Source organism: Copidosoma floridanum, unplaced genomic scaffold (genome assembly GCF_036245765.1).
Source record: "Copidosoma floridanum isolate Cflo_tuat_1 unplaced genomic scaffold, Cflo_Japanese_pri ptg000021l, whole genome shotgun sequence".
Classification (NCBI taxonomy): domain Eukaryota; kingdom Metazoa; phylum Arthropoda; class Insecta; order Hymenoptera; family Encyrtidae; genus Copidosoma; species Copidosoma floridanum.
The window spans coordinates 21,271,088-21,289,045 of record NW_028321898.1 but is presented as its reverse complement, the minus strand read 5'-3'; the positions used below and the strand labels follow the sequence as shown (position 1 = coordinate 21,289,045).

The window sequence follows — 17,958 nt, the reverse complement described above, 5'->3', positions numbered from 1 at the left end:
GGTTTGCAAAAATAGTGCCGTCATCAAGCTGCTGAGATGCAAGCCGAAATCCCAACACCGACTGCAGCAACCTCATCGTCCGCACAATGGATATTTAAAAACTGTCATGGGTGGCGGTCTTGCAACTTCACCATCGTTTAAAGTGAAGGTGCTTGATTTTTATTTTGATAACAGCAAGTAGAATAAGCGCGCAACCACTCATAAATTTGATATCCATCGGTACCAACTACAGAAGTGGCTCCAAAACGAGAAGACTCTGCGTGAGTCTTGTCTATACAGAGTTAAGTTGGCTTCAAGCAGCGGAGTTGCTGTTCCAACTCCATCGGCCTTGAGTCGCAGATTTGACAGACTGCAGATAAAATCTGCAAGCTCTACCTCCTCGTTGAAGCGTGGACGTTCGGACGAGAAGGATAGTTGCGAGGAGCATCCCTTCGTCCGTCCGAAGCGGGTTTGCAGCGGCAGCTGCGGAACGGCCGCAACATATGATATGGACCAGGGCGAGGTACTGGAAGCTTCGCTGCCATTGAGTGCAGCTGAGTCCAGTGCCCCGTCGCCAAACAGCCAAACGCTGGAAAAACCATGCAAAAATGCAAAAAATGACAGTCTTGCGTGCCAGGGGCTAGGCCTTAGAATTAAAATACTTGATGCCTCTGCCATCGATAAAAAATTTGCTAGTAAGGCCAAGGCACGCAAGGTTGGCCTTACCCTAAAAAAATGGGTGTTGGAAGATAATGACGTCAAAAATCTTGTCAATATCACAAATATTGACGAGTTTCAGCGTCCGGGACTAGTAGAAGAAACACAGGAGTTAGTCGTTGATTCACTTTTGGATAATGCGGATGCCACCGCGGCTTGCCCGCTGACGCCACCCAACAACAGCTCTGATGGACCCGAGCCGGACTGCAGCTCACCACCCACTGTTTCAAGGTCGCGGAAGCGCCCAATACCGTCCTGGTATTTACCACCAGAAGAAGTCAGTAAACTGTGCGAGGTAAAGCGAAAAAAGATTTTTAAGGACGTTTAACAACCTTTGTTGCGGGGTATGCATGTGTATGTATGTATGTATGTAAAACTTAAATAAGCCATGCTGTATAACCACGCATGGCTTCAAAGATTATTATGCTTAGCAATATTTTTACTTTTACTTTAAATTTGTATACATAAAAAAAAAAAATCTATTTACACTTTTTTTTATTACTATTTTTATTATTATTTTTAATTTTTATACTTTTTTAACAAAATTAAAATCGATTTTTACTTTTACTGCGTGTTTTGGTACAAATTGAAAGAAAACGATCTATTAATACTGATTTTTAATTCTTTATTATAAATAGATTTTAATTTATTGTTTATTCAAAATTTTCTGAGTCATGTAAATTTAACATGGAATAGAATGTAAATATTTGATGTTTATTTTATAAAACTGATACTTTATAATAAGATCATTCCTGTATAAAGTAACTGTGTTGAACTGTACAAAATAAAACTTTTGTATATGACTACTATTTCATTAACTACATCGAATCCATTTTTTCCCTACATCCATTTCAGACCTCCTGAGTATCAAGAAGAATTTTTTATAGTTATAATTAAACCGAGTTAAACTGAACCCGCCGAAAAAATTGTGAGACTTTTTGGTTTCCTACCATATGGGTTAGAACCAAAGGGGTCATGAATATAAATACGACAGCCTAATTATTTGTAACGATTATAATAAAATAATAAATAAACTTATGTGTGTAGGATTTGTAACAAAACAATTTAATCAATCTCAATTTAAATAACTAACAAAAGGGCCTGGCAAGTGATGTAATAATTTTACAATAATTTTATTGCATATCCTTTAATTTATTTAATGCAATGATTGTCTGCAATTTTAGTATAAAGCGTTTAATATTATTTAAGTAATCCACTAGGAAATAAATATTCGATTGCAGTATTTTAAACACATTGTTAATTACACACACACAAAACGATTTCCAATAATGATGCCAAAGCTTCATTTGATAAAATAGTATTATACCTACACAAACGAGTATAAACATTTTCCAATACACTTTTAAATGTTATGTCACACTAAAACATTAAAACTTGTCAATTAGAAATAATTTTCATCACTTTGCTCATCTATAATTTATGCAACGTAAAAATTGAAATATGAAACATACTTGTGCAAATTAAATTTAATTTGGTGCCAAATTATCCGAAATTCGTAACAAGACCGTATTGAGCATACTCGCGCTTACGAAATGCAATAGTTATACTTAAGATGCATTAAGTGTCCGGCTAGTAAATCCGATTAATTTTGTAGTATTATATTGTAAGTAGCGTTATACAAACGTGTTTTGTAAAATCTGATAATATTAAATCATATAATAAAATACTAGGTTACCTCAGTATTAAAGCTTTTCAGTTCAAAGCTATTACATAATCAGGAATGTACACAAGTAATGTGTGGCATATCTGACAAAAATAATTACATTTAACATAATACTCACTGCACTTGTTTGATTTTAATTTATACTTAAACTTTAAATGCTACAATTAACTGATGCATGATTCAATATTAAAAAAATTTATAATTCCGAATGTTAAACTGTAACGTGAAAATTCACTAAATACCGTACGACAAATTCTTGAAAAATCAATGTTCTGATTTCAATGAAACTTCGAACAAAAATGTAGATAGAGAAAATTAGATACTTTAAAATAAAACTATACTGCCCAAATTTTTATTTTAAACGTCTGTTTGTTATAAAATTGTTCATAAGTCTAGGAATAGGAAAACAAAATAAATTGAAATTATAAAGTTGTAGTTTTTTTATAACTCTGCAAACTTTCATTTAATAAGCTGCTGGTGACATTTTGTCATATTTTAATGTAGTCTAAGAAATAAAATGTTAAAATTAACTGCGGATCAGATACCATTTTTCTTGAAAGTGGCATTCCACCTTAGTAACGATATCATTTTAGTTTATAACAGAATTTTTATACAGTTTTTAAAAGTAACTCTTTGAAACATACATGTAAGATTTTGTCATAAACAGTTATCAAACTTCCCCGGTGTGTCGGCTAAAAGCCTGTCATTATTGTTCAAACACAAGTATAATGGGTTTTCAACCTGCAGCAATCGATTTTCATAGTTCTGTTGAGGCAGGGCAAGTGCTACCTTATCTGGTAAAGATGTATTTGTCGAATAATCATTTTCCCTTTTTAAGTCCACTTCCTTATTAATGTTCTCATACTCTTGGTACAGTTTCTCGAAGTGCACTCTCGTACTCTTATCTAAAAGCATACCAATATTTTTAGATAGTTTTGTAAATGATGGTCTTGAAGTTGGCTCGTCCTCCCAGCAGTTGAGCATAATATTGTAACTGAGAAATATATAGATAAAACATATTAATAATTTAAAAGATAAACTATTTACATGGAAGAGCTTTTTTTTACTAACAGATATTTTGTTGCATATCTTGGCTGGCCCATCCTGTATCCGTTAATGAGTTTTTGATATACTACTAAGGCTTGCATGCCTGGGTATGGTGTCTCTGCAAGAGTAAAAAACTCCCAGATCACAATACCAAATGACCAAATGTCGGATTTAGTCGAAAATACTCTGTCCCTGAGGGATTCAATGGCCATCCACTTATACGGCAATTTTACATCGTGTAGCCTCGTATAATTGATGTCTTTGTACAACGTCTGGGCCAAACCAAAGTCACAAATCTTAACGATGTTATTAGTAGATAGCAAAATATTTCTGGCAGCCAAATCACAATGCAAAACCTATACACGTAGAAACACCAGTAAAGTAATAGACAAAGTATGTACGAGTAGTAGTTTTGTATACATATTCTTACGTTTCTCCTCGATAGATATTTCATTCCATGAGCTACCTGATAAGCCCAAGAGAGGAGGTCATGGGAGCAGATGCATTCAGCATTACAGTTTTGATAATTGCCTTCGTAGTTAGAACGCCAACTTGGTTGTAAATCTTCACAGTAAGAGGCACTACGGAACTCAATAGAATCGTTGGAGTTCTGAGCCTTGGTAAAGGGAAAGTTTGCATCACTGTTGCTGAATGCCGTTTTTAGATGACTGTATGATTCTGAATCCACGTTTTTTGCTCTAGTTATTGAAAAGAGTAAACATATATGTATGTGATTCATTCAAACATCATCTGTGTAGTAAAAAATCGTACAATTCACAATTATTATTTTTTTTTTTAATATTTGATTTTTTAATATTTTACATTAAAAATAGCTTCAATCTACAATAATTACTAAATCGAAGATAAGTAGAGAAAGACACAGTTTGAAGTATATTAAAGTACAAAGAAATAAACAAAATATATTCGTCAGTGCCATATTTTTCTCACGTAGTTCAAAAAGTATAATTTAATCAACTGTTATCTATTTGTTAAAAATTCTAATTAGAACATTAAAAGACTTTGATAACGACATCGCAGTGCTTGTATATAGCCACTCAAAAAAACTAATGAATTTTATCAAACCGACTCGAAATATCATTTTGATAGAGCAAAGTCAAAATACGTATAAACGATGCTCAATTTTCAGAAAAATCTGAAACTATTCTTTTCAAAACAAAATATAATACTGTTTTTACTTTCTACGCATAACTACCATTGATTATGCATTTTATTGCATCATGATGGAAAAAATTGCGCATGTTTGACGACACAAAAATTGTGCCATCATGCAGCCTGTAATTTTATTATAAATTCGAATTTTAATTGAAGGAATACGAACATAAAATAAGAACCTTGTGGATTTTTGTTTAATAGATGAATCAATATGACCTGTAGATGGATTAATTTGGTCTACGAAATTTCCTCTATGATATCTCAAATAGTCTTCCAGGTTTCCATAAGCACACGATTCGAGAATCACTAAAAATTCACCTACGAAATGAATTGCTTTCTATTTAAAAGTGTCAACTATTATTTTAAAAAATGCCATAAGAATTCCAACGTTTTGCTATATTTTTTGTACAGGTGCCGAGAAGATTCACTACGTTCAAATGTTTCCCCAGATTCATCATAATTTTAAGTTCTCTTACAAGAGCACGGATATAAACTGGTTCCGCATTTTCGTGAACCATTTTTACAGCCACACTCGTAACAGGCTCCGTGGCACATATGCCAAAAGCTTCTGCTTTTACTACAACCCCAAAAGCTCCACTTCCCAACTGTTCACCTGTAATCTCAAATATCACAATTAGTCTATTAAATTTGGTTATTATAGCTATTGCTACACGGTAAACTCATGTTTCATACCTAACTTTAATTTTTCTCTAGAAAATTCCCACTTTTCATCATATGGAAGATACTCGGCCTGCTCGTTAAATTTTAGTTCTGGATTTATTAAATCAACGGCTCCTTCTTTAAAATGAGCCAAACCAACTTTTGATAGCTGCTTCCTCATTATCTTTTTACAAATAATAAATTATTAATGATATTTCTAGAGATTTCATTAATTATTTAGAACTTTTAGTACCAAATATTATCTTACCTTTTCATGTTGTACTTTTAAACAAAAGTATACAGAAAGTAAAATAAGAATTGTGATGAAACAAACTACCATTGTATGTTGAAGATAATGTTCTTTAACCTCTAAAATCATAAATTATCGTACATGAATATTATCCGAGGTAAAAGTTTCTATAATTTATTTAGAAAACTATTTCTCAACTTAAAAAAAATTAGCAGCTTTGGTGTTAAACCAAGATAACACAATCGTGTAGAAATGTCACGCTACTATTCTAAAGCTTTTAAAACATTCATTATAAACGAGTTTACTGTTCAACAATTGAGCTATAATCGAACAATATATACTCTCTTTTATAGTCGTTGTATGATATGAGATATAAGTATTGACTGTGTATAATAAGCCTTTACTAACTGCAAATATGAATTTAAAAAAATAAATGCGATGCACAACAGTAAAATATTAATTACATTTTTAATAAAAAATATTTGATGCAAGGTCAAAATTGAGCCATAAACAATTGAAAACAGGAGACTTCAATGTTAAAAAATATCCGAAAATATGGAGAAAACTTTTTTAAGAACGATATCAATTTTTGACTTTGTTAATTAAATTGTTCATGAAAATTAAAGAAACAATTCTGGAAATGTATAAGCTATTTGCATAGTAGTAATAAGTAATTTATACTTTTCAAATTTAATACCTCAACAATTTGAGTGTTTCTATAATGTATAACATGGATGTAAATAAGATATAAACTAACTTTAGTATCATTTTATAGGTTTTTCTAGTGCTGTCTTTAAATTGATTTGATACCCAACTATTTGCTAAGTATTCATTAAGAATAAATACATCTTTAATCAAATTTTCTTGATGTGCTTCGATTGCTTGTTAATGAATAGAAGTCAGTTTCAAAGTTTTATTAATCCAAAAGGTTTCGAGATCTTGTTTATGTCGTGAATGGGTGATTATTGATACTGATTTTATAAAATACACATCCGGATGTAATTTTTTTCGTAATATCTTATTGAAATATGAAGAAAAGTTGATAAAAGTAATGTTCTTTTATTTTTGCAATGATTGTTTGCGTCCCAATTCTTTGGATATATTACTCTTTCATGCGCACGATACACATTTTCCAGCTTGAAGGTGTAATTGTATTGTGTAAATGTAATGAGTATTTTAGGCAGATTCTCTCACAGTGTAATTAGCTCTGTAGGCCTTTTTTGCAGATTTGAAACCGCAGCCTTAGTACTTTTGCCCATCTTAGTTATGTAATTAGTAAAGCCAGAAACAAAGTTTTTTCCCCTGAATGAAGGGGTTAATGAAAACTTTCAGTGAGAATATAAGAAAAAAAAATATATCAGTGAAAGTTATTTTTATGGTCAATTGTATAATCATGTATGATAATTAGGAATTAGAAATTTAATGGTCTGTGAGTCCATAGAGGGCCTTCGTAATATTTCTAGACGTGCTCCTGTAGCCAATACAGCTTTTCGTACAAATAATTTAGCAACTATTAAACTTTTACTAAATCGTCTTAGACAAAATATCTTTATTGCTCAGAATTTAAAAATACAAGTAGATGATGTTTTCAAGAAATACTAAAAGTAATAGATAAACAAGCCTTGCTCTTTAATACACATTATCAAGCATTGTAAAGTAATTTAATTCTAATTCTCTTATACAGAGATTTACACAGCATTAGAGTCTCTGCACCTTCAATTTTTTATGTAAAATGGTTTGTGTTAGATTTAATTTTAAGAAGGAATTGGATATTAACTTCTATACAATACATTGTGACGAAATAATTTAGTATAGAAGGATTGTTTTATTTAATACAAAGAATTTAAAAATAAACACATGTACTGATTTGTTTACCTGTTACGTTGACTTTTCGATATTTTTCTATTTTCCCGAATCGGTTTTCAGCACGACAGGAATAATTACCGCTATCATCTTCCACTGGATATCTTATAATTAATTTTTGATCATTAAATACAAGGCTCAATCGATCTTCCGAAAGATTCAAAAGTGCATCATCCTTGTACCATGTAATGTTCGGTCTTGGCGATCCTCCGACAAAACAAAATAAACGAATAATATTTCGAGCATTTGTTGTTAATACGATTGCACTGGTAGAATTCATATTATCTCTTATGAAATAAGGCTCCTTGCACACTGCAAAGATGAGCATAATTTAACTGTGAGTTATAAAATAATTTTCAAAAATTGTAATTTGATAATATAAAATAAAAATAGAAACAATGATAATAATTGTTTTTATTATTATTCAAATTTCAATCATTTTCACTGATATTATTTTTTAAAATATAATTTGTAAAGTTACGTATTTAGGTAACATTTAAAATTTAATTACATTTAAAATTGACATGGTAACTTATAATTTTGGTTGACTTTGTATAAGACATAACACTGCAGTGATAGTCTTTCTCATCAGATTGACTTATGTTATAGATCATAAGTTCTCTACGAATAGTAAATTTAGTCTGCTTTAAAGTAACATGCATTTTTGCTGAAATCCAATTAAAATAGTATTAATTTTATGGTCAAGCAGAACATTTTGCAGAAACTCAATTTTTTAAAGAGGAAGTAATTTGAAACTTACAAGAATTAGTTATCTCTTGGAACTGGTCATCTAACCAAGTTACAGATAGATGGTCATGTTCAACAGCAGCACAGATAAGAGTAATATTTTCACCATTGTATGCTTCTTCTGGACCTATAATTCCGTAAGGCGCATTGTCGACTCCATCTGGAAAAAGAGATGTAAAAAAATAATCTGAAAAATTTTCTATAAAATAAAAATAGACTCCAGAAAGTTAAAAAATTCTTTGAACCCGTAATTTCAATATTGTATTTCTTCGAGTCGCAATCGTAGGCATGGCAAGCCTTGCAAATAATTCTTCCAAACGACTCCATGCTTACTTTTAACTCTGAATACGTCCCATTCCTACTCTGTTTACCCTTAGAATGTAAGATTAGTTTTAAATTTACATTAATTCACTTTTTTCAATTTTTTCATGCACTCATACATATGTATATATATATAAACAAAGCAAACCTCCATTTCTACTGTTTTACAATTATACATAGAATAATCTGGGCACATTGTGTAAAACCATGATATATTTGGTGCAGGATGGCCAGTGGCTTGGCAAGCAAACGTTGCACTTTCGTTAAGACTGTAAAAGGACTTGAGTTTTGCTTGATTTAATATAACACGAGGCTTTTCTGCAAACGGAAACAAATTTTTTATTTACATAAAGAATGGGCTTTGCAAGTATAATGTTTTTCCATTAAAGGGTATGGCAGTAAGAATTTTAATAAAATTACCGTAAACTTTCACTGAAAAATTCAAGAGCTTTATTACATTTGTATTGTTTGCTCGGAAAGTATAAATTCCCTCATCTTTCAACTGAACATTAGATATTATTAATTTACTCTCTGGATACTTCGGATATTGTCGTGGAAATTGAGACAAACGGAAATGTTTACCAAAAACAATTTCTGTACCATTTGATGTAAGCCTAAAAATTTTAATCTTTAATGCTCAAACTTTTTATGAATGATTGATTTTTGGAACACATTTATAACTGTATGAAAGTGCAACTATTACCACGAGATAGTTGGTGGTGGATAAGCATCAATGTTAACTGTAAGAAACACCTTAACACCAACGCTATAAGCTATTAAGTCTCTGTTATTAGATGTTAGGGAAATATAAGAATTTGGATCTGTAACAAGAGATACGTTTAACAAACTTAAGTTTTTGTTTCTATATTTATAAAAAATCTTGAAATTTAGTGATTCATAAAACTTACCGTGTACTTCTATAAATATGTTTGTACTACGATGTTCCTTATACGAAGATCTTACTTGGCAAGTGTAATTACCCTCGTCCGCATAAGTAACATTTCGTATGATAAGTTTGGATGTTACGGAATCGTTGTTATCATTTTCTGCCACTTGCATCTGGTCTAACATAAATTTGGAGGACTAATCCTTATACTTATTAAATTGTTTCCAAAAGCATTTAAATATGGTATAATAGACACACACTCTTAATTACTGTATGAATGGCTGCAAGAATCGTGCATACACAAGTTAAAATTCTCTTACCGAATTTTGTGGAGTTTTCCAGGAGATAATGTTAGAACTTTCTACGTAGACTTCAACTGTACAAGTAACAGTCAATGAAGAGCCTACAAAAACTGTCTGCCGTCCTTCTATTTTAACAGTTGGTTTACTCATGCAACCGTTATAATAGCTTCTGGAAAATGTCATCGTCTTGGTCGTAATATCACCATCATAAGCTTTACAAGTATAACTGGGAAATCGTTTTTCAGGACTGTTAAAACCTACATTCTGTAGGATGAAACCAATTTTAGGATCAAAAAACGCATTCCTGTAAATAATTTCCTGCAATTTCTTATGTATAGTATGTTATTAATATTAGAATTTTCTATAAATACAAAAGTTTGAAAAAAAAGTTAATTTTACAGCATCACTTGTTGTTAGAGTCACGTTGATTTCAGGCGAAGTCGTTCGGCACGGAAAAATCGCAAAGTAAGGGAAACATGCTACAGGAGATAGTAGTCTATGACTTTTTGGTAGGATGAAAGTACTTTCTTTAGCTAAGTAAAAATACACATAAAATACACTGAATTATCTTACATAAATTTAAGTAGCTATGCTAGCAAATTGAATTGTTTTTTTTTTAAATTCAGTTAAAAATATGTTAATATCAAAATTCTTACATTTAACATTAATATACATCCAACTGATACTTGGGTCATTTGTGTCCTTACTTATTTTGCGTGCGATTTTCTCATTTAAATTAGCGCAACCATACCAACCGGAGTCTCCAATAAGAGTTGACTCTTTGAAAAACGTTTTTTTTTTGCTCATTTTTTTTGGGTAAATGTCATAATCAGACATCATTATCTATTGACGTTTATGAAATATTCGCATTTATTTAAGAATAAAATACTTTGCATTAAAATATTCTGTATACTAAATCTGTTCAACTTACACTCCCTAGATGATAAGGATCTGGATAATAGAACTTCACATATTCATTACTCGTGCATTTTATTTCCAAGGCTTCTCCTTCGTTTATTTCCAACTCAGTGACGTTGGGATGAAGCTGGGGCTTATCACCATTGCAACCTACATGTACAAACATTGATAATTATGATATTTTATTAATAAGAGGTAATGCATATATAAATCCGAGTTATGAAAAATTAAATCACGTCAAAAAATTGTAATTATAAATTATGGCGTAAAAAAATTTGTTCAAGCTTCAGTGTATAGGGATACCCGTTTAAATATATGTTCTGCCCGTTGTTGTACACTGCAACGTACTTCCACAGTGTTTAGGTACGCATATGTCAAAAATTGAGATCTTAAGTAAATTTACAGTTTTGGGTTTATATATCAGGAGCTCATGGCAGATTTTTGGACCCCGTTTTTAAAAAGTGAAAAAAAAAACTATTGTTAGAGCCAACTTCTTACAGTATGCAAACTGTTGAAAATGACGCTAATAAATTTCATCAAAAACAAATTTTCTATATGTTTAAGTTGTTTATTATCCATTTATTGGATTTTTATTACTCTAGTACTATTGTGTTTATAGTTTTTAAGATTACATCAAAGATTTTTTACCAACGCTTTAGCTTTTGCATACCTGTTCATGTATATTTATCTTCATATCTTTACATACCTACAAATATGTGTGTATCACACTACTAGAGATTTTTATGTATAGTTATGAATTTGTTTTATTACGTAATCTCTTCACTATAGAGGTAGGTGGTTTAGGGGATAGGCAAAATGATATAAGTCACCACGGTAAGCATTTAGTGCATCTTGGTCGCGAAAGCTTGCAGACGACGCTATCAACGTGTATATATACATTTACTTGTTAAGTAATCTCGAAATTGTTCTGACCCGCAACGTTTTTTGAGTTTTTTCTCTCATTTGTCAACTGCACACATTTTGGCACCTGAATTTCACTTTTTTGACGCTGTGCTGGAGGCACTGCGTGCTACGCACCTAGCGGTTAGTAACGAAAAAAAAAAGTTAATCAATCAGGAATCTATAACTGTATGAAATTCATAACCATGGATACAAAAACTATGAGTCTACAATTAATGTATAGCCCGGGCGTTCCATAAAAATATTCTTACTCATGAGTAAACCATATCGATTTGTAGACTTTTTTGTTATAAATTTTTTTACCAACTCCATTCACTACCACCACGTATTAATATTACTATACTTATGGAATGCTCATCAGTTATACTTATCATGTACAAAGTAACCATCCTGTGAGTTTTATTTCGTACGTAGTGTTTTAAGTAGACTTATGTAAACTTTTTAAACTATTTTAGTTTCTCGTAACATTGAATCATTATAATGAAATACTAGGATATATTAACTTCAGAATAATCAATGCATGTCGTGGATGGATTTTGGATTATAAGATGCATGTCTGCTGAACTACGTGTGAGGTCCGCGAATTCTGTTAACTGTATAAAATGAGCATATTCTTCATATTTGTTAACAGGACGTTTTGAATTATGATGCAAAAATTTTACCTTGTTGTGCAAGCTACCATTAGTAAAGTTATTGAACGGACTGCATAATGTAATACGTTTTGAATCACTTGAAGATTTTACCATCATAAAATCAATGTAGTTACATTGGTTAGGAGAACGGAATATTAGATACATTCATTTTTTTCTTAATAAAAACGTTAGAGCAAAGTCTTTTTTTAAATGTCGCTTAGTTACAATTATTTAAAAAAATAAATAAATAACGCTCCTTTATTACACACAGACACTAAAAAAACTTAGGCACATCATTAACTGTTTAAATTTATTCTTGCACAATAACAGTTAAATTTATAAGCATGAAAATCTTTAAGATTTGCATCAGCTACAATAACGCAGGTAACTTGAGAGTTAATTAAGATTAATGTAAAAGTACTTACCTGCAAATAGGAAGATATTAAGGAACAGTGCCGTCCAGTGCAGTATCAAGAACAAGTCCAGCCATTTTTTAGAACTTTGTTTTACTCCCTGCAAGTTTCCTTTAACTTGCATACTAGAAATACTCATAATTTCCATGATTAAACGTTACAATCGCAAAATGATCTAATTTCCAAGCAATATGCTGGACAAACTATGAAAAGGCAAGAAGGTTAATATACGTGAAAATGCACTAACTCTAAATGTGTAACCGTGAAGAAGCACAGATATCAAAATACAAATTAGTAATGAATTACAATAAGAATAATAGCAAGTTGTTACCACCTTGGGAGCCACTATTCTTGTGCTTTACGTGTAGCTATCGCTGCTATGCGCTTAGCAACAAGTTTTAATTACCCCCAGTTCGATAAGCTACGCATTTGTTAGACGTATTTTAATGACCAAGTCAAACTTTTAAATGCTTTACAAGTATTTCAGTTACATGGAAATTATCAAAAACTAATTTAACGTTTTATGGATGAAATGAAAGTACATTATGTTAATAGGAACCTTAAATTTAAGTAATGGAGCATAACATAATTTACACTACTGATGGAGTGTCTCGGTTGAAAACTGCAAGTACTTAATTGTTAAACGCTTATTCTAACATGTTCAATAATGAAAGCGGCTGCATTTTACATTTCTGAAAAATGTTATATTTATGTTTGTTGTATTCGTCTTGTTTTAAGAACGTCCTGGTAAATTAAACGTTTAAACAATAATAAAAGTTTAATAGACTGAGGTCTTCGGTAACTATAAGTATTAGCTTTATTGTACTTGAACAGTGAAACAATTGTATGGTATATTTAAAAAAAAAACATTTTGATAAAGGCAGATTTTGCGCAGCTATATCAGCAAAATCATTCACCTTAAAATTTTAAGCCCTAATTTACATCAATCTAATTTATTTAACAATATTGGTTTTAATGTTATTATTAATGTGATGAACTTGATTAAAATAAGTTTTAATTTCTGGGACTGTCAAAAATAAAGAAACTATAATGGTATGTAACGTACAATATGCTGGGCATATCATACTGACTCACCCTAGTAACTACAAGGCTATGCTAGTAAAGGACACCAATAGGAGAAACGAGCTTATATAAGGCCCTGCGAGACACGAATCGGGGCACTCGAGCGTCTTTTAGGCAAGAGACCAAACGATAAGTAGAAAACACCGCGCGATACACACACACACCTCTGCCTTCAAGAAGCTAATAAATAATTGACTAACGAGTTGAGTTCTTTTGACTATAAAAGAATTTATTATAATCTTGCTTATTACTAAAAGCATTTTTATGGCTGTAGATATGACAAGACTTTACTAGTACTTATAAATTATTAATTTTGAAAAACGCATATACTTTTAGTACAAAAAAACGTAAAGTTTGCCTTTATCAGCTCCAAGTAAAATGGTATTTGCTTTGTTTGATTAAGCAGTTAGTAAATCGATGTTGGTAATATTTTCTTTGTATCACCAATCAAGAAATACATTGCTGATATTACTGTTCTTGATATTTCAAAACTTATTTGAAATTCGACCTAACGAGAGAACATTTTATCTTTTCAAAATTATTTCTACGCTGCAAGGGAAAACTATCAGTATTAAAAAAATTAAGTGTTGGTTAATTTTTTCGAACCTGTCGTTTAAAACTTTAATGAGCTGACTAAATATATTTTCTAGATGGTGCATAACTTTCTAATAAGGCTTTAAGAATTACATTTCTAAAGTATTGATGTATGGACCACTACCGATACATGACTAAATGTATATTCTAGATCATATATCATTGTCTAGGAAAATTTCAAAAATTATATAACTGATGTCTTGACGTTTGGACCGCTACCAGTACATTTATACAAAACTTTTGCCACCAATATTCTTTTCTCTTTTTTTTTTATTATTTAAATTTAATATTTTTGTTTACAATACTTCTCCAAATATTTTAGCACGAAGAACAAAGTCTACTTTTTCTTATCATAAAATGAAAAATAAAGTAGAAAAAAAATCGTACGGACCTGACGTGCCCGAAATTCACAACTATAGATACAACTTAGTCTATAATTAACATATATTTGAGTCATGTAACCCATGCATCTATAAAAATTTAGTTTTATATAAGAAAATCATATCGATCCTGAGACATTTTCGTTATCAATTTATTACCAACACATAAGTAATAATAACGTTAAATACAACTTATGATATCTTTAACGATATTTCGTAACAAGAACGTATTGAGCAGACTCGTGCTTATGAAATGCATTAGTTATACTTAAGATGCGTAAAGTGTCCGGCTTGTCAATTGGATTAATTTTGTAGTATTATAAGTAGCGTTACATAAACGTGTTTTGTAAAATCTGGTAACATTGAATTACATAATAAAATACTAGGTTACCCCAATAATTCCACAGTAATCCATCTATGCACAACATAATCAGAACTAGCTTTTCATAAATATCCAAACCATTTATCATAGATTCTCTAACTCTAGAGGCACATGTCACCAGGGGAAGCGCTGCGCCTAATGAATTAGCAGAATTAGGTTCGTAGGACCCGTAGTGCTTGCCCTGTTTATCTTACTGAAGCAGCAGTAAACGTCCAGAACTATAAGTATGGTCAGAGTAAGAAATTACTATTTGTTGCTCTTAAAAAAAAATTGATATGCAATAAATATAGCTACTTTAATGAGGAAAACAAAAAACGTTTTATATACGTCCTATTTTTTTGTATAAAAAAGTTAGTATAAAGTATTTAATAACGAGTCTTCAAGTTGTAACTACATTTTACTAAAAAGAAAAATGCTTTTTCATTTCAAATACAAACTGAAGAAACATAAGCACGTTTTAAATAACCCATATTTATTCTAATATTGAAGCAACACAATTCGTAATTATCAAGGTCTGTTACCGACGTATATTTGTAAATATTACCTTCTTTCTTTTTTAACTCTGCACTGTTCGTTTTTCAATATTAAAACGTATTTATTTTGCCTTTTAATTGCTAGTGTTCTATTTTTACCGGTAAAAGGGCATACAGGACCTCGAGACCTAGGCTACGTGCACGAATACGGATGCCGTATTTGGGGCCGTTTTACCTCTCTTCGGTGATTTGAATCACTATGAAGAGCCACGACATAATGATAGTCATTATGGGCGTTTTGCCATTTGAAAATAGAATAAGTAGTTGCATAGTTATGCCGTTGCCAGGCAACCTTTATTTTGTTATTTTGTCGCATGACTTCAGATCACGACGCAGAGCAGAGCGCTTTGGTTCTCCTGTTTTTTTTGTGCTTTTGAAATCTTCTACTGAAACAAGAATATACTCTTTTGAAATTAAATCGACGTTTCCTTATTTTCAAAATCAAGAAACACGAAACATTTTGGCGACCGTGACAGGACTCTTCGAACTATAAGTGTTTCTAATTTTAAAATAAAATAAGTGCTCATTCGTGTACGATTTCTTTTCGCGAGTGAATGTTTCAGTGATGAAGAATATTCGAAATGCATCTTCGTCAAAAGGAGTTTCACGGGTTGGCTCGAATGGCCCTTCAAAACGTCGTCTTGTTTCGGATGCGCTTAAAGCGGGAGGTGCTCCGTCAAAACGCTCTCGAGGTTCTGTTCCATCTCGAGTCCTGCCTCCGAGTGATGACGCGGACGCTGACGAATTTGCCGAGGCTGCCCCTGTCGGCCGAGTCCAGAGCCGTCGCGCACCCCCTCAGCGCCCACCCCTGGTGCTTCCAGTCGAGTCTCCGAGTGACGACGTGGACGCTGACGAACTTGTTGACGCTTCTAATTCTTCAAGTTTTAATCCACGAAATAATTGTCAAGAGCGCCCACGTTCTCTATCGCCATTAGGCGAGAGTATGAATTTTCGAGCCAACGCTTCGAGTGATCAAAGTTTTGAACGCAATATTCTATCCAACAGGCAAAGTTCTTTTTTGAATCACGTGTATGAAAATTTTGGCGGCAATTCAAATTCTTATTCACATTCATCGAATTTTCAAGGACCAAATTCATTACCAAGAAATGCATGGTCTTATAACACTCGTAATGTTGCGTTCGAGGATTCAAACTTAGATCCGATTACTCGTCTGGCCAGTGCTATTGAGTCGTCTGTTAATGCAAATAGAAATTCGAACAGTTTCAACGAAAGCTCTTGTTACGTAAATCGAATGACAGCAAAAAAGTTACCGGATTTTTCGGGGGATCCACTAGAATGGTTGCACTTCAAGAAAGCTTTTGATCTATCTTCTGAATTAGGAGATTACTCCGAAAGAGAAAACGCGATGAGACTGTTCGAATCTTTAAAAGGTGATGCGCGAGATTCAGTAAAAACCTTGTTTGCTTCGGGTATTAGTGCGAATGAAATAATTGAAACCTTACAACTGCGATATGGAAACAAAAGTACAATTTTAGAAAAGATTGTCAATGAAATTAAAAGTTTGCCTTCCATTGAATCAGGCAGAATAAATTTGGTCGATTTTGCATCCAAGCTGAAAAATTCAGTGATCGCGATTAAATCGTTAGATCATTAAGGTTACCTACACAGTCCAGATTTGATAAAAGGAATTTTATGTAAAATTCCAAAAATAATGTTACAAGATTACGCAAGATTTTCAGCAGCCGAAGAGGGTAAAAAATCGCAATTAGAAATTTTGAGTGCATTTTTGTATAGTGAAGCAGAGTTAAGTTTGTCTGCCGGAATACTTGATTTGCATAGTGTTGGTAGTTCAGATAAAGTTCTGAAAGAATCAAGTTTTCATACGCGCGCATCAAATCAAAAGGCTGTTCTTTCGGTTTGTGTACAAGAATCACATTCAAGTGCGAGCTTGCAAAAGTTGTGTGCTTTATGCATGCGAAATAATCATTCGACAGCAGCGTGCAAAGAATGGTCTCAAAAATCAGTAAAACAACGATGGAGGACCGCCAAAAAGATCGGTGTTTGTTTCAATTGCTTGGAAAAAGGTCATTCGCGTCCTAAATGTAAAATTGAAAATCGTTGTACGCATTGTAAACTAAGACACAACACTCTTTTACACAACTTTAATAAAGAAAATGAAGAACGAGAACTTAATCGCTCTTCGGCCAATGTAATCGAGCGTAATCTTCCCCCAAGACCGAATTTGTTATCAAACAAAGAACTCGCATGACCAGGAAGTGAAACTTTGTTAAAAATAGTTCCTATTCGGGTAATAGGGTCAAAAACTTTCAAAAACGTATATGCTCTCTTAGATGAGGGATCAACTATTTCTATAATTAACAAAACAATTGTCAAACAAATCGGAGCTGTTGAAAGTTCAACCAATATTGCTTTACGTGTCGTGGGACATCAAAATCCGATTACTTTCGCAAACATGAAAGTCTGTCTCACGATCCAAGTTCCTAACTCTTCT

General features: G+C 32.2%; 1 protein-coding gene across 1 annotated transcript; it reads right to left on the bottom strand.

The window, feature by feature from the left end:
* Positions 1–3,037: 3,037 nt before the first annotated feature.
* On the bottom strand, positions 3,038–12,661 carry LOC106642386 (vascular endothelial growth factor receptor 1). The gene is made up of 12 exons (XM_089594784.1): positions 12,526–12,661; positions 10,561–10,697; positions 10,385–10,472; positions 8,134–8,280; positions 7,374–7,685; positions 5,529–5,620; positions 5,294–5,444; positions 4,989–5,213; positions 4,780–4,918; positions 3,858–4,125; positions 3,452–3,783; positions 3,038–3,374 (listed from the first exon to the last, which is right to left on the bottom strand). The coding sequence occupies exons 1-12, from the start codon at positions 12,659–12,661 to the stop codon at positions 3,038–3,040; spliced, it is 2,364 nt and encodes a 787-aa protein (XP_089450910.1).
* Between the last annotated feature and the right edge of the window lie 5,297 nt (positions 12,662–17,958).